The sequence below is a fragment of the Phyllobates terribilis genome, unplaced genomic scaffold (assembly GCF_046119375.1).
Source record: "Phyllobates terribilis strain yellow unplaced genomic scaffold, ASM4611937v1 Scaffold_5__5_contigs__length_657084704, whole genome shotgun sequence".
NCBI lineage: Eukaryota > Metazoa > Chordata > Amphibia > Anura > Dendrobatidae > Phyllobates > Phyllobates terribilis.
In genome coordinates, this window is record NW_027362765.1 from 454,450,760 (window position 1) to 454,478,606 (window position 27,847).

The following is a 27,847-nucleotide window of genomic DNA, read 5'->3' on the forward strand; positions in this document are numbered from 1 at the left end:
TTTCTTTCTATCATTTTAATCAATATGGTCCTGTCTGCACTTTGCTTACTAAAATGCTGCTGACAGGTTCTCTTTAAAAGGAATCTGTCAGCAGATTTTTGCTATGTAATCTGAGGACAGCATAAAAACACTAAATTCAGCGATGTGTTACTCATCAGGCTGTGTACTGTTTACATACAATGAAGGTTTTATCATTAGGACATTATCATTGCTGTGACTAGCTGCTTTGTGTCAAGTCATCCAACCAGGCCCCCTCCTGTGATAAGCAGCTAACAGTCAATAGACAATGTACTGTACACAGAGAGCCTGGTGTGGGCGGGGTTAGCTGTGATGTGGGCGGGGTTAGCTTTCTTGGCTCTGCTTCATGATGCATCTAAGAACTCTGATTGTGTCACATCTGCTGCACCCAGTAAACTAAATGATACATCGCTGGAATCAGGGTCTCTTTGCCTACATTACGCTGCTCTCAGATGAGGTAGCAAAAAACTGCTGACAGATTCCCTTTAAGAAATTAAAGCTGTAATAGTGTACATGTTATGGGCAATTCTGTACCATTATCTTTAAAAAGGTGGAACTTTGTAGCTGGTTATAATAAATATTTTACTGTACTCATCAGTTCACTTTCCGTTTGGAAATAAATTAATGCCCAACCCCATTTTTCCTAAGACAAGTGCTATGTATCAGTGGCCAAAATCAATTGCGATGCTTCATTATAAAAGACCCAAAAATTCCTGTCTTCCATGTCATTTTTGCCAGGCGAAGGTGTGACTCAACATCGGCCATTAAAAATTTGATTAATTTTCCAATTTTATAACAAATCAAACAACTTACAGAACAAAAAGTAATTCAGACAGAAAACACAGTATAAAACACGTCAGAATATACATGTAAAATATATTTGGTGGACCGATTGGGTCTTTATTATTGTACCACTCCTACTTCTCCTCCAGTTAAGACACATAAACCAGCATGTTATTTCAGAAGGGCGCACACCAGTGGTGGGATTGTAAAGAGGCACAGGCAGAGGGTTCTGTAATTGGAAGCTAAAGGGGGTCTCCTGGATGGGTGGGGGGGTCATTTATATTCAGTGCTTATACACAGTGTCCTCACAAGTGCAGTGTCTTTGGTTGGATCTATATCTTGGAAGACCTAAGATACCAGCTCATGTCTTCCATTATAAATCAATCTCTTTTGGTGTCACTGTGATGGCAATATCCTCATTTCCACGGCGTATTACCAAACGTAGAGGTCCTTCCTGCTTAATGGCTTCACTGACGTCATTGCTGGAAGTCACAGTCTGACTGCCAATGCTGATTATCACGTCACTTTCCTTCAGCCCAGCTCTGGGATAAAAAGACATGAAAGTCATGATTAAATCATATCCGCACCTGCAGACCACGTAAGGGTCTAAAAACCCCCAAAAAACATGCTTCATAGGAAATTGACACTTTATTTGAAATACTGCAATACTACAACACAGTACAGGTAAACAATCACAAGCTCAAGTCCCATAGGGGGACTAAAAAATATATGTAAAAAGTAGTTAAAAAAAAAAAAACATATAATATTTTAGATCACTCCCAAACCATAAATAAATAAATTAAAAAAAAGCATTGGGTATCAGCACGTCCATAAAAGTCCTTTATATAAAATTAATTAACCCATAAACGCTGCAAATAAAAAAAAAAACACCAGAAATGTTTTTTTCGGTCACCACACACTCCAAAAAAATGTTTTAAAATGCGATTAAAATGTTACGTAAAATGTTCCCAATAAAAGTTTCAACTCAGTCCTCAAAAAAAGCTAGTCCCCACTCAGGTCCATCATCTGTTAAAAATATAAGGGACTTCCAAGTTACTGGTAGCAGAAAGGCTCTGGAAAAGCGAAATGGTCCTTGCCCCCCAAAAGAAATTCAGAAAATTTTGTGCTCCCAAATCCAAATGCCTATTCTACAATAATTTGTTCTCCAATTGTCAAATAGCACTCCTTCCCCCTCAAATCTCACCGTATGGCTAAGTGGTACGATACAGCCACATATGGGGTATTGACACTTTTAGAAGAAATTGTGTGACACATTTCGGCACCATTTTTACCCATTGCCCTGTGTGAAAATGTAAAATCTGAGGGTAAAACATTTTTTTGTGGTAAAAATATAATTATGCTTTTTGCTCACTACTTCCCTAGATGAATTCCTTGAGAGGTGTAGTTTACAAAATGGGGTCACTTGTGGGGGTTTCTGCTGTTTTGGCATGTCAGCGACTCTTCAAATGTGACATGGTGTCTGCTGCCTATCCCAGCCAACATAGCGCTTCTTTCTCTTCCGAACCCTGCCGTACACCAAAGCAGTGGTTTTCCCCCACATATGGGGTATCGGCGTACTCAGGAGAAATTGTACAACAAATTTCATGGTGCAATTTATCCTATTACCCTTATGATAATGCAAAATTAGGGAATGAAAAACATTTTTTATGGGAAAAATGTGAAAATTTTATTTTTACGGCTCAATATTATAAACTTCTGTGAAGCAGCTGGGGGTGCAAGGTGCTCACCACACATCTAGATAAGTTCCCTAAGGGGTCTAGTTTCCAAAATGGTGGCACTTGTGGGGGGTTTCCACTGTTTAGGCACATTAGGGGCTCCCCAAATGTGACATGGCGTCCGCTAATTATTCAAACAAATTTTACATTCAAAAAGTCAAATGGCGCTCCTTCCCTTTCAAACCCTGCCATGTGCCCAAACAGTAATTTGCCTCCACATATGGGGTATCAGCGTGTTCAGGAGAAATTGCATAACAAATTTCATGGTGCAATTTATCCTATTACCCTTATGATAATGCAAAATTAAGGGATGAAAAACGGTTTTGTGGGAAAAATGTGAAAATTTTATTTTTACAGCTCAATATTATAAACTTCTGTGAAGCACCTTGGGGTTCAAGATGCTCACCACACATCTAGATAAGTTCCCTAAGGGGTCTAGTTTCCAAAATGGTGTCACTTGTGGGGGGTTTCCACTGTTTAGGCACATCAGGGGCTCTCCAAACGCAACATAGCGTCTGCTGATTATTCAGACAAATTTTACATTCAAAAAGTCTAATGGCGCTCCTTCCCTTCCGAACCCTGCCATGTGCCCAAACAGTGGTTTTCCCTCACATATGGGGTATCAGCGCGCTCAAGAGAAATTGCACAAAAAAATTTGGGGTCCATTTTTTCATGTTACACCTGTGAAAATAAAAAAAATTGGGTCTAAAGTAACATTTTTGTGAAAAAAGTTAAATGTTAATTTTTTTCTTCCACATTCCAAAAATTCCTGTGAAGCACCTGAAGGGTTAATAAAGTTCTAGAATGTGGTTTTGAGCACCTTGAGGGGTGCAGTTTTTAGAATGGTGTCACTTTTGGGTATTTTCTGTCATAAAGACCCCTCAAAGTGACTTCAAATATGATGTGGTCCCTAAAAAAATGTTTTTGTAAATTTTGTTGGAAAAATGAGAAATCGCTGGTCAACTTTTAACCCTTATAGCTCCCTAACAAAAAAAAATTTTAGTTCCAAAATTGTGCTGATGTAAAGTAGACATGTGGGAAATGTTATTTATTAACTATTTTGTGTGACATATCTCTCTGATTTAAGGGCATGAAAATTCAAAGTTTGAAAATTGCAAAATTTTCAAAATTTTCGCCAAATTTCCGATTTTTTCACAAATAAACACAAGTTATATCGAAGAAATTTTACCACTATCATGAAGTACAATATGTCACGAAAAAACAATCTCAGAATCAGGGGAATACGTTGAAGCGTTCAAGAGTAATTACCTCATAAAGTGACAGTGGTCAGAATTGAAAAAATTGGCCCGGTCACGAAGGCAAAAACAGGCTCTGGCGCGAAGTGGTTAAAAAAAAGTTTTTAAAAATTTCTGAAATTTTTAAAAGAAGTGAAATAATAATAATAATAAAAAAAAAATGTATTGCTGTAATCCTACTGACCTGCAGATTCATGCCAGGTCATATTTACCATCCAGCGACCAACATAAAGATGTAACCAAACAAACGATGGCAGAATTGTAGTTTTTCACCATTGCACCTCATATGGATTTTTTTTGCCTCTGCTTTCAAATCCATTAACTGGTAAAGTGAATGGTACCATTCAAAACTACAACTAGCCCTCCAAAAATAAATGCCTTCATACAGCTATGTAGATAAAAAAAATATGGCAGGGAAGGAAAAAAAAAAAGGGACAAAAATTAAAAAAAAAATAATAGTAATAAATCGCACAGCAGTGAAGGAGTGAAGGGGTTAGGGAAGTCATATTCATTGGACTGAACTGTATCTCATCTTTAAATCAGCGCTCATAAAAGAAAAAACGAAGGTGAGATAAGTATAGACTTTATAGCCAATTTTAGAGCCACTTACTCTTCTGCTGGCGTATCTGGAAGCACCTCTACAATATAAGCTCCAGAGGTCACATCAGGGAAATCCTTTAATTGCTCCCTCAGTTCCTTCACTTTGCTGCAATGACACAAGACATTATTTGCACTAGACCAGTCGGTGCCTTGGTTAGGATTTGCATTACATATGCAGTAGATGGATTGCATAGTAGAATCAGAAAACATTATCCTAAATATCAATGAATTAAAATCACCTATGGAATAAAGGAAGGTTCTCACCTTGCGTTGAGTGACAGCATCCTTATTCCTAAGTATCTTTTCTTCTTAATTCCCTGGCCTGTAAGAAATATTAGATAAACTTGTAATATGAAACTGCACATAGTCATAATGGAAAAAGTCTTCTTGTGGGCAATGAGGTTACACTGTCACAGAATAAACCATAAAGACGTTAATAGAAAACTTCTGACATATAACAGAGACACGTCACAAGTTTGATTGGACGTTAAAAGGTTATTCCCGAAATGCAAAGTTATTGCCTAAGCACAGGATGGGCGATCGCTGGGACCACCACCAATCCCAAGAACAGAGCTCTGAAATGCCCTGAAGGAATGAGGCACCACCACTCCATTTCATTCTCTACTGGACTGCAGCAAAAAAGACGAGTGGTCCCAATGAATGCAGTGGTGGTCAGCATACGCGGCAATACCTAAAGGGCATTTCAGAGACCCGTTCTCGGAATAAATGGGGCTCCAAAAATCCGGACTCCCACCAATCATCCCTGTGAATAGGTGTTAACTTGTAATGTTGGAAATTACCCTTGAAGACACCCACCAAAGGGACAACAGCACTTTGCAGACCTCTATGGACCTTTGGCTCGCATCAGCCTTCAGACTGTAATGAAAGTCAAATGAACTGGCCTGTATTAGCGAGATTTCGATTTGTCATTGTAACCTTCTAAAAAAAAAAAAAGATTCAGTGTCCGTGCCGATCTATAGTTCGCAGTCAGTGAACATAAACGTCAACTGGAGCCGCTGGTGACAAAACTACAAAAGTCAATACAACCAAGAATGAATCCATATTTCACCGTGCCCCGGAGTAATGAATGTTCACGACCTCTGGCAGCGTTGAATTCCAATTTTCCAACAGATGCAACAGAACTGAATGTGCACATTACACTGGAGGCTTCTGGTTTGCTTTGTAATAAGTTAGTTTACTATGAACCCTTGAAGGCCACCACTAATACAGATGGAGATGGATTCTTCAATATAATAAAGCTGCAATTATAGATTACAAAATGTACATATTTGACAATACTCCCTTCCAACTATGCCCTTCCCTGCTCCAGCAAGACATGTCCTGCACATAGAGATCTCTGGGAAGACATGGGTGACAGGTGCCGTCTGGAGGAACTCAACTGGCTGAACTCAGCCTTAATCTCAGCCCCATCAAACATCTTGACTTATTGTGAGATCATCCTACGTCGGTGTCTGAATTCACTAATGCTCTTTTGGATGAATGGGACAAATTCCCAGATATCTCCAAAGTCTTATAGAAAATGTCTTCCCAGAAGAGTAAAAGTTGCTATCGCTGCAAACAGGGGCCAAATTGTAAACTAAATCCCGTGGTTTTATAATGGGATCACATAGATGTATTGGTCAGGAGTCCACATACATGTGGCAATATATTGTTGCCAAGAATGAAGGGCGCCAATTCTCTGATCTCAGCTGGAGAACATTGTGAACCTGCTGAATGAGTGTAAAGCCTCATTCAGATATCCATTGCCGTATACCTGTTCTATCTATAGGTATTCATTATAAATGCAAGAAAAAAGGGCAACCAGCTCACTTGTCCAGTGCTCAGCAGAAGTTCTCCAAGGATTAAACCAAGTGAAAAAGCCGGCACTCGTGTTTTCATAAAAAACTTCTTTATTTAGTCCAGATTTAAAAACAGCAATGGTAGACACAAGCGGCACAGAAAAAACTAAATGGCAGGAGGGTAACACATACATGCCTCCATTGCTGCTTTTAAATCTGGACTAAATAAAGAAGTTTTTATGAAGGTATTCATTATAGTCTACAGGCATGTTTACATGTCTCTCTTTTTGAGGGGGAAAAGTTTGTCCGCAAAAAAAAAAAAAAAATAGAGACATCTCCATTTATATCCGATTTGAGAATCAAACTTACAGACTCGCTTTGATTTTTACTATTCAATGGGTGGGAAAAGGTTGGAAAATGTATTTATTTATTTTGCATATGAGAAAAATGGATCCCGATGATGGTAAAAAAGGACGAAAATTGGATCCAGCACACGGGTAAAAAAGGGTCCATTTTATTTTCCCATATGCACAAAAACAGGGTCATTTTTAGGAGTCCGATCATGGTTTCTGCTATAAAGGTACTGTAGTTTAAAAGGGAGTTCTAATTGCTCCGTCACCCTTTCTCAAGTAGTGGAGGAACTTACATAAAAATCTAATACACAGCAAGAACTGAAGTAGAAAAAGAAATTACAAGTGCTTTGGGTTAGTGAGGGGCCCGATTCACATTTTTGCTCTAGACCCCTTTTACACTAAAGAATCCTCATAGCACTCATAGCAATTTTTTTTGGTACTGGGGTCAAAGAACTATATCCACGCCCCGGACCACACACTTCTATCCATGTTGGTTAGACCCTAATAAGTAGCTAGTTTTGAACTCATGTGTGGGCCTTCACAACTTCGCCATGTGTCATTACCTTCTCTTTCATCTAAAATACCATTTATTTATTTTCTGTTTATTTTCCCTCAAACTTCAGCCTGTGAATGCGTAGGTTGGCCTCGACTGCAAGTAGTTGTTATCAGTGGTAATAAATGGTGACCATTCATTGCATGTTTGCCCACGAAAGGACAGAGGTTGCAAAATCACCTGCGGACTGTCTGCTGTGTGACTCGGCAAGAAACTTGCGGATTTTATCTGATGGAATAGCAAAGGAGATGCCAGCAGTAACCTTCAGAGTGTTTATCCCGATCACTTCACCGTCCTGTGGTGCGAAAAAGAAAACACTGGTTAAAAGAGCGTGGTCCAACAGAAATACTATACTGCATGGCGGAAACAACATTTAGGGTTTGTAAGTGAAAATTGCAAGCCTTCGAGTTCTGGGAAACAAGCTATAAAGGGTTTGAGTGTTGAGTGTGGTTTTTCTTATGATGTGCACTTTTGATTTATGAAGAGCTTTACTTATTTGTTAAGATTTCTATATGAATGTGTTTCTAAGAAGAATTATAATAATTTGTATATATTCACTACCAAGCTATTAAACACAGCTACAATCAAAATATTACCAAAAAAGTCACCCGGGGTTATTGCACAAGACCAAGCTGCAATATAAATGGGGACTATTTTGGGAGAAGAGAAAGCAGAGGTGGTAGGTGATAAATGTATGATCTCTAGGGTTCAGACCACTAGGACCTTCACCGGTTACGAGTAGGGGGCTTCCAAAGTCCTCTGTGCATGGACCAGTAGTGAGCAACCACTGATCCAGTCACTGTCTATAGGAGTGGTGGTCATACATGGACAGGGGACTTGGAATTTAGGATTGTTGGAGGTCTCAGTAGCTAGATCCTAATCTAAACTAACGCGTGGCAAAAAGACTTGTTCTAACCTACATCAGCATGGTCCTGTAACCGGACGTCACTGGTGTAATGACTCGGTTCATGAAATATCTTTCCACCAAAATATTCTACGAGCAACTGAGTGATATTATTGAAAAGCTAAAATGTTAGGAGCCGTAGCAACTCAGCCATTAAGTGGAGATCATTTAACTTTACAGAGGGGGGTCACCGAGTGCTGAGGAGCAGAGGGCAGAAAGTCACCAACTGATTCCATAACCTCCTCTGGTATTAACATTAGCACAAAAACTGTGCCCCTGCTGGGTATTTGTGGCAAAGGATTTCCATGGCCAAGCAGCTACATACAAGTCATATATCACCAGGCACAATGCCAAGCGTCAGCTGAAGTGGTGTAAAGCTGTCACCACTGGACTCTCGAGAGGTGGAAATGTCTTCTGTGTGATGGTTCACACTTACTTATCTTGCAGTATTATTGGCAAGTCAAGATTTGTCGAAGGCCAGGATAACATTGTCTCCCTGACTACATTGTGCCAACAATACTGTTTTTCTTGGTCGGACTAGGCCCCTTAGTTCCAGTGAAGATAAATCTTAATGCTTCAACACACATGACATTTTGGACAATTGTAGCTTCCTACTTTGTGGGAACAGTTTGGGGAAGAACCATTTCTGTTCCAGCAGGACCAGTGCACAAAGCAAGGTCCATAAAGACATGGTTGGGTGAATTTGGTATAGAAATACTTGACCGGCCAAACAGACCCCAGACCTTAACCCCATCCAACAACTCTGGGATGAACTAGAACAGAGATTATGAGTCATGGCCTTTTATTCAACATAAATGTCTGAGCTCACAAATGCTCTTCTGGATGAACAGGCAAAAATTCCTACAGACACCTCCAAAATCTTGTAGAAAACCCTTCTCGAAAGAGTAGAAGTTCTTTAGCTGCAAAGCAGGGACTAACTCCATATTAATGCTCATTGATTTAGAATGGGAGGTGATTAAACCTACTGTAGGTGTAATGTGGAGGGGGCACAACATTTTTGTCCATATAGTACAAGAAAATTGTGGGATTTTGGGGGCAAACACCTGTTACACAAAAGTATCTCTAGACCACCAGGAAAAAAGTCAGCAAACATCAGCACAATATGAATGAAAACAGGACATTTTCAGCAATAAGTGAAACTTCAGGAAGTTAGTAGTCATTTTCTATTTTTGGAAGTTATTACTCAATTTTTTTGTGGCTTTTCCTTTTATAGTGTTTTTATTTTTTTGTTTTTACACTCTAGCTTACCTAATATATTACTGTTTTCAATCATGTCTACGAAACTTTTCCTTTCATTCAGATACTTAAAACTTCAATAAACTTAAAAGTTATTTGTAGATCGTAAGCAAAGTCGGTAGAGGGTTAGTCAGCCACTAACACCACCACCCTGTGTTTGTCTTGCCAACCATACATATTTGAGCCATGTAGTAATGCGATGCCAATCCACAGAGCTCTTGCCAGGCTGTATCAGGTAACATGTTCTGACAACACCTTATGAACTCACATACATAACCAATAACTGAGGGCATAAAGGGCAGGGTCTCTTACCAAATTCACAAGAGGTCCTCCAGAGTTCCCGTACTGAAAAGAAAGCAAATATATTATTACTAATATTTTCTTCTAAGGTTGAATTTCCCAAGCTTCTTGTCTATGTACATTATAGAAAACTTTTCATGTTATGGCCCATTGGGTCAATAAAATATCTGTCCTCAAAAACTACACTGGACATAATTAAAGTTTTCTTTGGCCAACCAAACTCATCATACTCGTGTATGTCTTGATCCTACCCAACACTACATACCCGTATGTGTGTCACCGCTAAAACTCAATTTAACCACTTACAGTATACTAAGCTACTAAGACTAAATGGACTAAGCCACTATAAGAATCATATGTGCAGCACAGATTTTGCTTCTTTAATATTTCAGAAAAAAAAAAAGTTCCACTTCATATGCAAATGAGGGCTCCTCGGTGCACCCCTTGGCATGGATTAAGTTGATTGACAGTGCTAGTGTAGCACCCCGAGGACTCGGCTGCTACAGGGGTATTGCACCTCAAACCAGAGGTGTGGTATTCCACTCCCGGGTAAGGATGGAGTGTGGGACCGAGCTCAGTTAGCTGCATGCACTACACTCATCCCATTTCCGGGGGACAGAACAACGGTACTCCCACTAGGTAGATGTGCAGGTACGACAGCGTCTGTCCCTGGCTGGAGTGGGAGGGGGGGAGGAACATCCCAGTAGTGTAGGAGCAGACAGGGGAGGGACTCTGGGCATAGGAAGGAGCCCATTGGGTGCTAGTCACCTGGGCTCGGGTGTCAGAGGGAGTATAAGAGGTGGGCACCATCTTGAGACAGGGTCTGTTCTGAGGGAGAGTTCAGCCAGAGAGGGCTGACAGGGAGCTGTGGCTCCGGCTGGGCCCAGCTCCAGGGCCAGGCCTGAAGAGCAGAGAAAGAGGAAGAAGAGGAAAAACCCAGTGAAAGGCCCAGAGACACAAGCAGAGGGAACCCTGAGATCCCACAAGTGAACTAAGACGGGTGAAGGGTTGGCAGAAGAGGGTACCGGATCCCAAACTGGTAGAGGCTAAACATCCTTAGCCAGGAACCGGAGGTCGTGGACAAGTTTTGGCGCGACCCCTCACCATATCCACCAGGAAGGCAAACCACGCATAGGGTCAGGGAAGCCGGGAAAGGTTTCGCCACCAAAAGACCCGAGGGAGCCGGACAAAGGTGGGTCCCTGGTGAGGACGGCCCGTAGGAAGGAATAGAGGGGAGCTCGGGACCACGCTCTGGACCTGCCTGGGGGTTGGCCGAGTCCCGCACCTGGTGGACGCAGCACGGCTCGGGTGGTCACTGCTGGCCGAAGTGACCGGAGCAACACCTGTGAGTAAAAGCCTTGAAACTGCACCACACGTCTCTGAGCTTCCTTGCTGCACCATCACTACCACTATCATCCACATCTGCTGCCCTGAGGCCATACCCCTCCCGTTGGGGGTTATACCATCCACGCTGCACATCCGTACCACCGGCCTCAGCGGACTGTCCTGCAGCGGCGGCTTCATAGCCGCATTCAACGGGTGGCGTAGTCGAACATTCTAACATCTACTGCTAAAGACTGCCGCTCAGTTTGACTCCCTGGGCACGGACCGGGTCACCGCCACGAGACTACTACCCCCATCTGATCCGGCTCCGGGTAAGCCCCCGTGCGCGCGATGCCGCACGACACAGCAGGCCCAGGGGCGCGTCACTAGATCTAAGCAACCTGAATCCTTGGTCCCTGCTGATCCACACTGACGACGCAGGAACCCAGGGACCGCTTTCACACAGTATCAGTGCAGTCGCTCTCTCACACCCCACTCCTGTCTGCAGCACTTGCACGCTGCACACAGTATCACACAGCTGCGAGCGACCACTGTTCAGAGGAGAGAGGCAAGAGAGCGCACCTGCACTGACATGGTGTGTTTGCTCGGGGTGCTTCTGCATTGTCTGAATGGCCATGCAAAGCCCAAGGATTGTATTCTGGCTCTTGCTTTGGGCAAGCTAGAGCTGTCAATCAAGCTATATGTGCACAGTGTCCTGGTTGAGAGGGCGAAATGGTCCCCTGAGCCCTTGCCAAGCCAAGAGTAGCCTGAGGAGCCCCATTTTTATATGAAATGTTTTTTCTTAATATACTGGAAACAGGAGTTATAGTTGCCAAGTCCTTCATAGGGCTGTATAAGTGGTTTAAATAGAGTTTTGGGGGTGACAGTCTCCCTTTAATATTGTCTTGTATGAATACTTTTAGGCAATTGTAAGGGGCCAAAGCAACATAAATGAACAAAACTTTTAGAAAAAGGGGTCAGTTTCTTCACCCTGAGGAATCGGATCAACTCTTGTCCCACATAGTCTGCCACATGGCACCATATTACAGCCATCTGTAAACCAAAGCTGGTAGATGATTAATTAGGGACTTACGTTAATGATGGCATCAGTCTGAATGTATTCCATATCAGAGTTTTTCAGGCCCAGTTCCTTCCCACCACGTTGTGCGGTGCTCACGATACCGGTGGTGACCGTATTTTGAAGAGAGAATGGACTTCCAATGGCAACGACGAACTCTCCTGGACGCAGGTCTTCAGACCGGCCCAAGAGCAGAACAGGCAACTTCCCCTGCAAAAACATACGAAGATGGAGTTTTATATATTAAGCCATTATGTAGTAGCACTTTATTATTTTATTCATTACTTGGGCACAAGAGTGGCTAAAATGCATTAAAGGAACCCTGTAGGCAAAACATATACAGGGTCAGATTGTAGGTAGGGCAAAAAGGAGCAAATGCCCTAACCCTAGGGTCCCTATCCAGAGTTGCCAATTTGACGAGGGACTGTTGTCAACCCTGTCCCCATCATCTAGCGGTTCCACCACAAGGCACAGAGTGATCCCCAGCAAGGTTGGGCCTAACCACTATAGTCTGAGTGTTATGGTACTTATGCATTGTATGGTGGTTTTATTAGCGCACCGTATTGCATTTTTATTTAGGCACAAAACAGCTCTATTGTTTGGGCATTATAGTAGAGGTGTAATTTTCACATACAGTCATGGCCGAAAGTGTTGGCACCCTTGAAATTATTCCAGAAAATGAAATATTTCTCCCAGAAAATTGTTGCATTTACACATGTTTATTTCCTTTGTGAGTATTGGAACAACTCAGAAAAAACTGAGAAAAAAAAGGCTAATTGGACATAATTTCACACAAACCCCCAAAAATGGGCCGGACAAAATTGTTGGCACCCTCAACTTATTATTTGTTTGCATACGCTTTGGAATAAATAACTGCAATCAATCGCCTCCTATTATCATCAACAAGCTTCTTATACCTCTCAGATGGAATTTTGGGCCACTCGTCTCTTGCAAACAGCTCCAGGTCCATGACTGTATGTAGCCTGATTTTTTTTTTTTAGCAAGCGTCCCTTCCCTGCCTTCCAAAAGCAGGAAGGCACCCCAATATAAAATTCTGCCCACAGTCCTCAGTAAATCTTGGACCAGCCCTGATGTTATGTCTTCATGTCCTGCCTGGTGTGTGCACACACGGCACAGAAATTTAAAGGGGTTTTCCCAAGAACGAAAGTTCATTTTAATCAATAGATCTTGGAATAATAAAAAATTCCACAATTGGATGTGTTGAAATAAAATGTTCCTGTGCTGAGATAATCTTATAAATGTTCCCCTGTGTAATAGCTGTGTCTTATCGTACAGGCAACATGGTCTGATCATACCACATCTCCTGGGCAGGGAAAGCAAAAGAGTATACAGACAGGACAGCGGGGGATCACAGCTGATTCTTTTTGTGAGGTAAAAGCATTTCACTGCCTGTTTTTGAACAATGTTTTACTTCAAAGAAAGAATCAGCTGTGATCTCCTGCTGTGCTATCTATATAATCTTTTGCTTCTTCCCCTGCCCAGGAGATGTGGTATGATCAGACCATGTTCCTGTACGGTCAGACACAGCCATTACACAGTACACAGCAGGGGCACATTTATAAGATTATCTCAGCAGAGCGACATTTTATTTAAATACATTCAATTGTGGAACTTATTATTATTCCAAGATCCATTGATTAAAATGAAATTTTGTTTGTGGGAAAACCCCTTTAAGACCTCCAAACACATTAGACAGCAGTCAGTCAAACAATTGTTCAGCTGACAGCTCTCCCACATAGAAAGGAACGCTCAGCCGAGTGCCCCTGTGTCCTCTATGAGAGATCCGCTATCAGAGGAGTCTGGCAGCGACTTATCTGTGCGCCAAACAAAAGGTTCAGCCATTGAAATTCCAGATTCTTCTCTTCCTTAACACGATTGGTTGGGGAAAAATTGGGTAGGCCCCCATACACATTAGATACCCTTTCGGCCTTTAGAGACGTTCTTTTCTTAAGGAAAGCGAACGTGCATACGTTTTTTTCCCAGGGAGTATTGCCTGACTGAAAAGGTAAAATCAGCATCTCCCAGCGATTCAAAGGACACTAAAGTGAAAACTAAACTATATCATGCACCCACCCTATAGGTCCCCATACATATTAGACTAAAGTCGGCCATTATTTGAATGTGAATGGGGACCTCCCAACTCTACTCCAACAAATGATTTGAGCTGCCGATCTTCGTTCTCCCTGAAGACAAGCCGCCATTAGAGGAGTCTGACAGCGGCTCTCTCAGACTCGAGAGCTCCTTGAATTTGGAGGAGTCGGGAGAGACCGCTACCATCCAGACATTTGTTTTGCCGACATTTATCTAATGTATATGAGGCCCAAAGGCCTTGCACTAGGCATAACATTGGAGTGTTCCTTTAAATTAGGAAAGAATGGTAAAAAAAGAAAAGCTACAGGGAAAAAAAGATGGTTGGGGATATAGGACTTATTTTTTGTAGGCTGTAATTGATTACACAGAGTGAATTCTGGTTTAGTGGGCCAAATTATAAAGTGCTGGTAATGTGTCTCTTATATAAAAAAAAACAAAAAAAAAACAAAACACTCACAAGCACTGAAAAAATTAAGTTCTTAGTAATAAGAAAAAGGTGGCGTTATACAGCATAGTGCCAGGCAGGAAATCTCCAAAACCATAGACATATTGTTCTCATAAGTCAGGACTTGCCACATCACTTTTTCTAACTTTCCCAAGAACGAGAGCAGAGCGCTGCTGCATCCTCCGAGCGCTGCCATTGTTCGTAGCCAAAAGCAGCTGCCTATGAGTCACATAGCGATCAGACGTCTACCGAAGGGAAGATTCACTGAAGGAGACGTCTCATCTTAATGGGCCGACACCTGGCTACGACTAAGTCACTTCATACATCAATAAGCGGCATGCTCGTATATTTGCTGATTTATTCTGCAGCCTACGGGGAAAGGATTCCTCCTTGTTTGTGTGGGTGACTCTTCCACGATATCTTCCCCTGACAGGTTCTCACAGGCACGAATTGTAAGCGAGCCAGCCAGCGCATACTTAGATTACGTATATTTACTAACAGCGAGCCGCGCTGAAGGACGCAGGCACAGGTTTTGGAATTCGCCCATTGAAAACATGTGGATTAAGACTGATGAGTCCAACTTCATAGTCTGTCTCCCAACTGGCACCGTACACTAACATGACTAATTAGGTATATACAGCTCTGTACATGTCATGCTATACAGTGTAACCTCAACTATTTATGCAGTGGAATTGCCAGATGGGGTCATATTTATTGCAGAATGAAGTTTACAGTCTCACAAAAAAGTCTATAAAGAACGGATGAACAGATGTGCCCTACTTTAACATTTTGGAGAAGGCATAAAAATGCATAAAAATAAAAACACTATTGTCCGGTAGCAAGCATGCAACTACTTCCAATGAAGCTAAAAACCGTATGGCCAAATTTACAAGTCTGTGTGAAAAAAAAGGAACATTTTTTATTAGTGTACTGGTTCATTTTTGTTCCGTTTGTCCATTTCCACAATCCATTTGTTGTCCGCTTTACTTTTATGCAAAAATAACATTGATGGAGGGTGGTAAAGCTTCTCCCAGTTAGCGCTCTTTAAGACACCCGTGATCATCAGTCCGATCTCGGATTGCAATGCACGGACGAATCGCGTGACCCCCGAGCATGACCGCTTCATATATTTCTACGAGGCTGTCACACTCGGTTCGGGAGATGTGTGGCCAATCCATGCATTGCGATCCGAGACGGGACTGATGATCATGGACATCTGAAACAGCCCTTTAACCAGTGAGTGAATATCAAATAGCACTAGGAGGTAACTTGATGGCATCCCTGTACTGTCCATTTTTATTCCACAGACCTGCTCACTTGAACGGGCCAAGTTTGTTCCATACATTGGACCAAGTCACACTTTATTTTATCCAGACAAAAAAAAAAAAAAAAAAAAAAACACATGTGAATAACCCCATACAATATAATGTGACTGTGCTGGAGGTGAAAGACACAAGACAAAAACAGATATGAGCCCTAATAAAAATTTTATCAGCCTTCCATAAAAGTAACAAATAAAGTAGCACGCTGTAGCGCTATGGTATGCAAGCATGAAATATATGAAATTTGAATTGCATTGCGGCTCTAGAAAATAGCAATAATTGAGAATACTTAGCATATTAACTGGCCAATTCATGTATACCCAGCAGTCGTGGTAAGGCGATTCTCGTTGCAGGGAACCTATCTAGTGGGAATCCTCTCTTAGGCTGACACCTACATGTATATGGGAAGGTAAGATCCTTCACACTAGATAGGTTCCCAGCAATGGGAATCGCCTTACCGTGGCTATTGGGCACACATGAAATGGCCAATTTATGCGCTAAGTATTCTCAATTATTCCTATTATCTAGAGCAGTAATGCAATTCAAATTTCATATATTTCATGCTTGCATGCTATAGCGTTACAGAGTGCTACTTTATTTGTTGGGATATATGGAGATGGATACTCTTGGAAGTTTTGGAAGTGACGGTCAGTCTTTTGATATTTGTAGTCTTCAATAAAAGGCTATTCCAACTTAATAAAGTACTATTACAATGGACATCTGGGATGCTAAAAAAGAAGAGGACTAGTGCTTTAAAATTTTTCCTGCTGAACGGCACTCCCAACCACCAGATGAAGCCAACTCCCAGCATGCCCTGCACTTTATGATATGGTATCTTTAATCAGACCTAAAATCCTATACCTGTAGTCTGGCTCATGTGGAAACTGTAAGGGATGGGAACGTTACTTCCATAGCAGTCAGCTCTGTGTACGGATGCAGGATTGTGCTGTCACACATTTCCAGAGAGGTCTAATGAGTTCTGCTCCCTGGCTGGAGTCCAGCGTACACAAAGACTCACATGTTTCAGATACACAATCTCATAATCTCTGATGGTGTTAGATACCCTGTGTAATATTGCACTCAGTCCTCACCATGTGTATGACCGGCTGATCCGGGCTTCCCCCGCTTTCATCTTAATGTATATGAATGTGTACAAGTGTGCAGTGCATGCAGAGACATCAACCTGAATGGTTTCACTGTACAAACCCAAGAAAAACTGCACCTACATTCCAAATAAAGAAAATATCCATGGTCCAGACAGGAAAACTGAGTTTTCAACATCTGATGAGAAGATATTGCACTTGTGAACATTTCTATATCCAGACTGAATGTAACGCAAGGGTGATCTGATAAGGCTGTGTTTACACGTAGCATAATTACTGCAGGTGTCAGTATCAAAATAGGCAATAACAATCTTCTCTGGTAATTGCATTTTTTGCTGCATTTTCCCCATTTATTTGATGAGCTTTTTTGTGTAGATTTGAAGCAGTGTTTTTAACGCTTGTTCTAGCACAGAAAAATTTTGATTTTGCACTTAAAAATGCAACTTCTTTTTTTTTTACTTGCAGTTTTTCAGGCTCCTCAAAGAAAAGATGCACCAAAAACCGTACAGTTCAACAGCATCTTTAACCGTCCAGCGGGCAGGAGTTTTCATGAAATCGCATACACTTTGCATATACAATTACATGGAGCAGATTTTCTGCACAAAAAAACCCCCACAGCATTTACGCTATGTGGGAACATGGCTTTAGAGTTGATCAAAAAGATTAGCAGCCATGTCAATAGTCTGTGGCTACCAAACCATAGTCCTGTGAACCTCCTGCTACGTGCCGGCATCCATTGCGCCTCTGCTAATTATTAGGGCAGGCGCAATATCATTGTTTGCCGTGAGATGCATGCATGTTAAGATCTATGGGCCGGACATAGATCTCCCCGAGAATCTGCCTCCAGAGCTTACTGTAAATGAAAGGGGCGTTACCAGTGCGAGACATGTAGAGCAGGAGAGCAGACTGTCAGTCATTACATGTCTCACACTGGTAACGTTCCCTTTAATTTACAATAATCTCTGGAGGCAGATTCTCAGGGAGATCTATGTCCGGCCCATAGATCTTAACAGCTCATTTACATATTAAGAAAAATGTGGATTTCTCTGGAATAAGACATCGGATTTCAGATACCAAGGTATCATTTTATTCAGCTTCCTTTGGCCTACATGACGATATAGAAGGCTTAGGAGGGGTGATCCTACTGACAGATTCCCTTTAATGCCCCAAGGAGCTAAGGATCTTAGAAATAGGACTGGTGCCGCTCCAGTGTATTATGGCAGATAAGTTCAAGATTTTTATTAATCAGTACTTAGGATTTAGTACATTGCATTCATCACATATGCAAGTTCTTATAGATTGTAATCTCCAACCTGTAGCCCTCTGGTTGTTGCAAATCTATAATTGCCAGCAAATGCTGGTAGACAAAGACTGTAATGGCCTGCTGGAAGTTGTAGCAGTCGCAGGTAATAAGCACGATAAATATCTCTGTACCTTTGCTTTGATTTTGATTAAGGCAATATCGGCCTTTTCATCCACGTCTATGATCTTGGCGTCATACGTAGACCCGTCACTGCGCTCCACTTTTAACCTTTGCTTGTTTGTGACCACATGGGCATTGGTAAGAATCAGGCCATCTTCTGAGACAATGAAACCAGAGCCGCTGGCTGCTGGAATTTCACGTTTTCCAAAGAAAGAAAACCTAAGAACAAGAGTCGGCAGTGAGATGATCGCAACGGGATAAAACAAAGTGTCTGTACATTTATAGGAAAGGAACAAAACATTTAAATATTTTTGAACTAGTAACTAATATCTGATCTTTTGTCTGTATATTGACATTGTGTTATTTGTAAGACTGCATTCCCACAATCAGCTTTTGGTGAGTTTTTGATGTTGCAGATTTTCTGCACCTCTTAAGATAGCTTATTTGTATTTTTTCTAAATTAAACAGCGTAAAAATAAAAAAAATAAAAAAATCAAAAAAAAAAATCACTAAAAACTCATTGTGGGAACGTAGCCTAAGAGTATGGCACAAGAAGAACCATCCTCCTGAAGATATTATAGTGCTGATGTATTTTATATTGCTGAATTTTTCATATGTTAATGTTTGATTCAATTGTTTAACCGATTCAAAACCAAGCCATTTACCCCCATTCCTGACCAGGCACATTTTTGGGTTTATTTGTATATGCAGTTTACAGAACTATAAAAAATGTTCTCATTAGGATACTCAAGTAATTATGGCGTCTTTTTTTTTTTTGTGATACGTGGGCCTTTATTTTTATGTTACTGTCATATTTTTTCTTGTTGCTGATATGTGGCGATACTGGTGGAAAAATAAGGGAAATTATTATTATCTTTTTTTATGACCCCATAGAACAACAAAAAAAAAATTTTCTACAGATTTCACCAGAAAAAAACAAACAAAAAGGCATAAACCTAATGTAAAAACAGTTAAGGGTTCACAGATATAAGTGCACAGCGCAGAAGAGACATCATACCCAGGCGATGGCAGAAACATGTCTACTCTTGTGTCAGATATACTGTACTTTAAGCTGCAGATACGAACTATGTCAGGAGCAAGGTCAAGTTATTCCATCTGGAGACTAACATTAATATTTCCTGCCTGTCGCCGGTAATTATACGTCCCCGTCTGAACCATATTTCTACTTATTGCACCGGAGGAACTTACATGCGAAAGAGCTCAATGTGCACAACAGCTGGTGCGATCTTCTCCACCACATCAGCTATGAAGTTGTATTTATAGCGAGGGCTGTCAGGGTCCTTCTGTCCTGTAATATAGAATTATGGGATGTGAGTTACGTGCCGGCTTCGGTTTGATGGTTGAACTTGAAGAAATTGTTTTGTTTTTTTATTAGCTACAGTAAAGATTATCATTACTAAGCCCTAGGGCCGTCTATGGTCATCCATCAGTTTTCACATGGCTCACATATTACTTAACTATCTGTGCTATCAACATGTTCTCCTAATAAGAGGCTCCAGATACCTAAAGGGACAGAAAAACTTCACAGTATGCCAATGGCATAATTAATAACTAAACTTTTCTTTATTTTTTTAATTAATTTTGTCCCGAATGGAAAGTTATGAAACTTTGCAAATCACTTCATTAGTGGATTTGTATTCATTGCTGTAAAAAAAAAAAAAAAAGTCATGGAACCAGCCTCCAAACCCGCGCTCTTCCCAGTCTATTTGCCTGCATTCAGCTGATTCTATAGTAGAACATATTCATTTGGAGTACAGATGATGGTAGTGAAAGGTCAGCTCAGCACCTGTGTCCCACAAAGGCTGAATTCAAATATTTGAGTATCAAGGTCAGATTACGGACTCCAATGCGCATTCTGGCCCGGAATCCTGCAACTCGATCCGCTCATCTGTAGTCCTAACCCTTTCACTGCCATCATCTGTACTCCAAATGAGTATATTCTGATACCAATACACCTAAAGGGAAACTGGGGAAAAGAAGAAATTTGGAAGCCACTTTCATGTATTTATTTAGCAGGAATGAAGACAAATTCCCTAATGAATTGATTTGCAAAAGTTTCAGAACTTTCCATGCTGGACAAAATTATTAAAAAACAAATAAAAAGGTAGTTACTTTTTAAGAAAAAAAGTGAAAATAGAACTCATTGGCCTTAGTCCAGACTATGATCTGGCATAGTGACTTTATGCACTGCCACATCTGCCCCTCATATTCAATGTGCTGGTGCCTATGCCAGCAGTGTCAGGGGTAAACCTTGGCAGGAATCCTACTCCATCCTAAGTAATAAGGCAATGAGAGGTGTTGCTCCTTAGTTTGCTGCTCTGAGATTTGCCCTACTGAAAGAAGTGTGTATGTGGCTCTCTACACTGGTTCATAAAGGTGGGTCCTGAGCAAGGAACCTTCTTCTATGATGTCCATATTTGCTTTTATTAGAACAGGTCATCACTATGAGAGCTGTAGGGGTCCGACTCCTGGCATCCCCCAAGATCCTCTAATTCCAGGGGTTGTGAAGCGCTGGCACTAGCATAGCTCCATTCATTTGTATAGCAGGGAGCTTGCAGTACCATGCACAGCCAGTGCAAACTTTACGGCGCTCTGCTATATAAGCTGTACTCCTTCCCCTTCAGTTGATCAATAGGGTTGTTGGGAGGCCGGTAACCCAGGCAACAAACAATAAAATTAAAAATCCCTCTGTTCTTGACTAAGGAGAGCATTTTTATAGGAGGTAAATTGCAAAGTTGCCTATTTTTATCACCACTTTACAATTTTACTTATTTAATAAGTTGAGAATGAGCCCTTTAATTGATGCCATAGTAGTCTATGCACGATGGAAGCCGCTGTATGGCATCTGTCACCCATAGGCTACAATGTCATCCATGCAAAAGCTCATGAACAGCTAATGGATGGATGCCTGTGACGGCCGTATAGTGGAATACAGTAGACATCTAGGCTATTTCATACACTTCTTTCTCACGCACTAAAGTATACCAGCAAGACATAGGCTAAACGGACTCTCTTGTGGCCTAAGTCAGAGTAATGGGCGTCTTTGGAGATGTTTATCATGTACTTTAGGGGCTTAGCACCCAAACAGATCAGGAGGCAAAAACGGGATGTGAACGAGACCTTTCAGGCTGCGCTATTTCTTAGTACATGAGTGAGTGGCGGATTTTTTTTTTTTACCTTTTTCACATGTATTTCTAGGTGTAGATAATTCTGACAATACAACACAAACTTATGGCTCATTCAGACGTCTGAGCTGTTTCCAAGTTTTTCACTTAGTATTGGTGTCACAGGTAGGAGACACCAAGTTAAATACAGTTAGCTTGAGAAGGCCACGGTCCCACTATCAGTATTCGGTCAGCATTTTTTCTCAGGGGTGGGAGCCAAAACAAGGTGAGGAACAATCAGAGAAAAGGTATAATAGAAACAAGTCACCAATTCTGCATTTATCACCCACTCCTGGTTTTGGCTCCCACTCCTGAGAAAAAATACTGACCAAATACTGAGAGTGGGGCCGTGGCCTAAGGGAGCTCGTTCCCCTGGAGCCGACCACTGAGCTCCTATAGACCAGTAGTAGACAGTGAAGGAGCTGCACACCTAAAGGCCCTTGTCAGTGTTTCACATCCACCGTGCTAAGCACTTAGATCACTGATGAAACTCGGCCATTATTCTCACAGAATAGTAGAAAATAGGCTGTATTTGGGGGACACACGGATGGCATCTGAGTGCAATCTTTTTTTTCCACTGAAGTATTTACTTGAAATGTTGAGTTTGTTAATTGGATCAAAAATACACATCTCTTTGTTTTTTTCTGCAGAAAAATCGGTCTTCAAATCAAATGTGACATGTGAACAGCGCCATAAACAGTAGATAATGGGTAAGTGTGAAAACCCCACCTAGGACATGGAGGTGATACACAGTTGTCTGAATAAGACCTATCTGGCACTCAGGAGAGCAGGATCACGGCTACGTTCCCACAATGAGCTTTTGATGATTATTTCACTGAGTATTTTCGAGAGAAAAAAATACAAGAAACCGATTTTATTTAATGGGCGCAGAAAATCTGCATCAAAAACTCATTGTGGGAACAAAGCCTAAAGAAGCTGCGCCTGTAACCATGGAGACACACAGCTCAGCACAGGTGCTGTATGCAGAATACACGAGGAGTTTTTTATTGAGATTATTTGCAAACTTGCTGCATTTTTCGGTTGCAATAGATAACATCATCTTGAATTTGCTCCCCAGGAACGTGAAGTTTCCCGGGCAGCCCCGGAGAGTGGAGTGACCACCCTGTGACACAGCAGTCTGGCGGTCACCCAGCTCTCCTAGAGGCAGAGCACAGAATGAGTGCAGCTCTTACCCTGCTGACAGTCTCCCCTCTGGATGGGGATGATGGCGGCAGAGCCCTGACTCTGCACCGCTTTGCTCTCCGCCTGCAGCTTGCACAGGCTGCTGTATGTCTTGCCGTCACTCCCACACACCGGCTGGGGTGAGGGGCACTGACAGATCCGGGCGCCCCCTGACGGGCTCTTCACACAGCTCAGGGCGGAGGCGCAGGTGGGATCCGCAGCTCCTTCCCCGCATCTCTCCCCTTCTCCCGCGGCGCACACCGTGCAGCAGCTGCAGCGCACAGCAGTCTCTCCGGACGGGCAGTCAGTGGGCGCCGGCGGGCAGGAGGACGGGTCACAACGCGCCGGGCATCGGGGAGATGGCAGCAGAGCAGCGGGGACCCCACAGGACAAGAGCAGCACGATCCACAGCATTGTAATACCGGCACACTGCATGGGAGGGCGCCCCACTGACTATGGTCGATCACTCCTGGGAAAAGACAAAGGTGGCATCGGTGACAGATCCGCAAATGACAGCAATCACTAATGGGGTGTGAGCCCTGCAATCACTAATTGGGCGTGAGCCCAGCAGTCACAGCAAGCACTAATAGGGTGTGAGCCCAGCCAGCTAGCACTAATGGGGTGTGAGACCAGCCAGCAAGCACTAATGGGGTGTAAACCCAGCAATCACAGCAAGCACTAATGGGGTGCGATCACAGCAAGCACTAATGGGGTGTGAGCCCAGCAAGCACTAATGGGGTGTGAGCCCAGCCAGCAAGCACTAATGGGGTGTGAGACCAGCCAGCAAGCACTAATGGGGTGTAAACCCAGCAATCACAGCAAGCACTAATGGGGTGCGATCACAGCAAGCACTAATGGGGTGTGAGCCCAGCAAGCACTAATGGGGTGTGAGCCCAGCCAGCAGGCACTAATGGGGTGTGAGACCAGCCAGCAAGCACTAATGGGGTGTGAGACCAGCAAGCACAGCAAGCACTAATGGGGTGTGAGACCAGCAAGCACAGCAAGCACTAATGGGGTGCGAGCCCAACAAGCGCTAATGGAGTGCGAGCCCAGCAAGCGCTAATGGGGTGCGAGCCCAGCAAGCACTAATGGGGTGTGAGCCCAGCAAGCACTAATGGGGTGTGAGCCCAGCAAGCACTAATGGGGTGTGAGCCCAGCAAGCACTAATGGGGTGTGAGCCCAGCAAGCACTAATGGGGTGTGAGCCCAGCAATCACAGCAAGCACTAATGGGGTGTGAGCCCAGCAATCACAGCAAGCACTAATGGGGTGTGAGCCCAGCAATCACAGCAAGCACTAATGGGGTGTGAGCCCAGCCAGCAAGCACTAATGGGGTGTGAGCCCAACAAGCACTAATGGCTTGTGAGCTCACTGCACTCAAGACAGTCACTGTGCAGTTATCAGGATACCACTGCCCTTATATTTAATGCTAGCCCCAGTCTATGCACATTAGTGCTGTCCCTATTGTCTGCACACGTAGTCCTATTACCAGTGTATGTACTTATTTAATCGTGTACGGATTGTATGATCGCTGTCTACTACCATGCTCACTTCACATATTTACCAGTACTCTCACTTTATACACAATTACTTGTACTATCTCTTTACAGACACTGATTTAATAACTTAACCCCTACCTATATTATGACCCAACCATACAATTATGTAATATGACCCTTTTTTCATGCACATTTTCCCTCCCTACTGGAGACTGCTAAATACTAGTATTATAAGCAGTGATAGCCACCTCTTTGAGATCATCCCCCATCTAGTCCAGATTCTTCTATGACTGATTTTCGATTGTCCTATCTTCTGTGAATATGAAGGTCCATCCCATAGAAGGTGATGTATTAGTGTATTTTGGGTGGGTGTCCCGTGAGGTTTCTCTGTACCTGTCACAGCCCCAGTAGGTTGAATGTACATACACACCTTGCGGCTGCTCGCACCCGGTGTATCCAGAAGCTGCGTCCCAGGAGATGCAGCTCCCTGCACAGTCCGTTATCTCCTGCGGCAGATGTGATCTCCTCCCAGGTCCCAGGAGCTTAGATGTCTGCTGTTTGTAGAACCGACCCAGCTCTCTGTCCTCACAGCCCTGCACTGATTCAGCTTCTTTTATTTGGAAAAGCCCCAAAACAGAGAATTACTCCACCCCCGCATCTCATGTGAGGGAGCAGGGCAGCCTGCCAAAGCACAGCACAGAGTACAGCACTATACATACTGCAAAGCATACTGTACAGCACTGGGTACAACACCGTACAGCAGAGAGTACACAATATATTCTGCAAAGGCATATGCTAAAGTAGTGGGTACAACAGCGATCAGCACAGAGCACTCATTACACACAGCAAACTATATGTTAACATCCCTATGTGAATATGTTTTTCCTGCCTGTTTGTCTCTAGGCAGCATCGTAATAATAATATGGATGCTACTGGGTGACGGCAGTGGGTTTCTGTTAAACTTTAGGCTAGATGATGTCCCCCATCCATTTCACTTGTGTTTTTCAGCTAACAGTTATCAGTTGTAATTGATTCTCTGCTTGGAGCCGTGACTCTTCTCTATTAGCAAGTCAGTCTTTAGCTGCCAGTTATAAGTTATACTTACCCTAGTTTATGCTCCTCTGATTCAGCCTAATTGATTCCTGTTACTAATCTCGGCTTCCTACTGACCGTGTCCCTGACTTCTGATTTTGTCCCTGACTTTGTCCGCCTTGATATGATCCGGCTTGATGACCCTTCTCACTGCCAGCTCACTCCACCATACCATGAACGTAACCCAAGGTGCCCTATCTTTGTAAATCCAGATCTGTCTATAGGGGTTAAAGCTTGAAGCACTTCTCTAAAAAAAAAAATGTAAAAAAACAAAGCATCCTATGTACCCCAGAATTATATCAATACTCCAAAGACATAAGGAATTTAGATTTTGAGCCCCAATGGGGACACTGATGATGATGGCTGAATATGGCAGTGCTATTTAAGTGAGTAAAATAAAAACAAGAAATATATAAAAACTTCAATTTGTATTCCCCCTCGTTATCCCTGTTGTCCCCTAGTTTCCCATTTCTTTCCCTTATATTTGACAAAAGTTAATAAAAACTATTGAATAAGAAAATTTCAATTTGCCATGCAATAAACAAGTCCTCACATTTCTCTATCGTTGGGTCTCAGAAACTGGTGACACAAACAAATTACTTTTTAAAAACTTCCAAATTTACATAGTTTGAAAAAACACTATACAAGTTTGGTATCACTGTAATCATACTGACCTGACGAATCATGTTTCCGAGTCATTTTGTGCGGCACAATAAACGCTGTAAAAACAACCCCCCAGCAAACAATAACAAAAGTTTATTTCATTATTTCTCTGCACTTGGAATTTTTCCCTGTTTTTCATACATTATATGATAAAGTAACCCTGGACTCCAACCTCTCCTTCAAACCTCATATCCAAGCCCTTTCTACTTCCTGCCGACTCCAACTTAAAAATATCTCCCGGATCCGCACATTCCTCAACCATGAATCTGCAAAAACAGTAGTGCATGCCTTCATCATCTCCCGCCTTGACTACTGCAACCTCCTACTCTGTGGCCTCCCTTCCAACACTCTCGCACCTCTCCAATCTATCCTAAACTCCGCTGCCCGACTAATCCACCTGTCCCCCGCTATTCCCCGGCCTCTCATCTCTGTCAATCTCTTCACTTGCTCCCCATTACCCAGAGACTCCAGTTCAAAACCCTAACCCTGGAATAGAAAGCCATTCATAACCTGTCTCCTCCATATATCTGTGACCTAGTCTCCCAGTACTTACCTCCACGCAACCTCCGATCCTCACAAGATCTTCTCTACTCCCCTCTTATCTCCTCTTCCCACAATCGCATCCAAGATTTCTCCCGTGCATCCCCCCTACTCTGGAACGCTCTACCCCAACACATCAGACTCTCGCCTACCGTGGAAACCTTCAAAAGGAACCTGAAGACCCTCCTCTTCCGGCAAACCTACAACCTGCAGTAACCATTGCTCCACCATACCGCTGCACGACCAGCTCTGCCCTCACCTACTGTATCCTCACCCATCTCCTGTAGATTGTGAGCCCTCGCCGGCAGGGTCCTCGCTCCTCCTGTACCAGTCGCCGTCACGTTTTGTTCAAGATTATTGTAATGGTTTTCGCTATGTATACCCCTTCCTCACATGTAAAGCACCATGGAATAAATGGCGCTATAACAAAAATAATAATAAAGTGAATGGTGTCATTCAAAAGTACAACTCATTCCATGAAACCCAAGCCCTCGTATGACTTTTTTCTTCTGAATATACTCCCTGTAGTAGGAGGAAATAGTTGAATGGGGCTACATTCTACATTTTGCCCTATGATTACTTTGTCGTGCTGTGTCCTTCTTATAGGGCAACTTTGTCGCGCTGTGTCCTTCTTAAAAGGCAGTTGTCTGGACATTGACTATAGAAATGTGTGATCGATAGCAATTACTTAATATTGTGGTATTATTAAAATATTTTTTGCACGAAAGTATTCTGTCTATAACTTGCTGAAGCCGTTAAAATAATCCAATGGGGGGGGGGACACTGAAAATGCAGCATCTTCTTGGAAGGAAGGCATCCACTACAACACCCACAAGTTACACATTCCTAGTCCTTGGTAATTAGTAATTCTAATGACATATTAATTATACTGATTTTTATGCACCTGAAATGTGGTATTTCGAGTATTTCCATGGTGGATAACTTTAAGCAGACTAGATACCAGTGGTATAGATAGGAGCACAAAGTCCTAAAGAAGAATACACAGCTACTATATCTCATAGTGACACTAGAGCGGACAGGAGGCTACGTACAATGCTGTGTATTATAGAGCACACGAGAATACAGTATAAAGAGCCATTGAGATCAGCGTACAAAGAGCATCGCTCACCAAGAAGAGAGCAGTGCCGGGAATAATCAGCATCACAAAATATGCAGGACAGTCCAGGAAGCTGGGTGCAACCAAGAGATGAACCAGGGAGCACAGAACACACTACACAGCGCCACATACAGTGCCAACCATGTACCGTAATAAGAGCGGCGCTGAGACAACAGACAACTGTGGAAGCATAGAGATCAGGAAGG

At 42.6% G+C, this 27,847-nt stretch overlaps 1 protein-coding gene across 1 annotated transcript; it reads right to left on the minus strand.

Moving 5' to 3' along the window:
• Nucleotides 1-882: 882 nt before the first annotated feature.
• Nucleotides 883-24,860, minus strand: HTRA1 (HtrA serine peptidase 1). The gene is made up of 10 exons (XM_073685353.1): nucleotides 24,660-24,860; nucleotides 22,744-23,201; nucleotides 19,575-19,674; nucleotides 18,377-18,584; nucleotides 11,976-12,170; nucleotides 9,572-9,604; nucleotides 7,279-7,393; nucleotides 4,658-4,715; nucleotides 4,404-4,499; nucleotides 883-1,343 (listed from the first exon to the last, which is right to left on the minus strand). Exons 2-10 carry the CDS (start codon nucleotides 23,165-23,167, stop codon nucleotides 1,175-1,177), a joined length of 1,398 nt encoding a protein of 465 aa, XP_073541454.1. The 5' UTR covers nucleotides 23,168-23,201; nucleotides 24,660-24,860; the 3' UTR covers nucleotides 883-1,174.
• Between the last annotated feature and the right edge of the window lie 2,987 nt (nucleotides 24,861-27,847).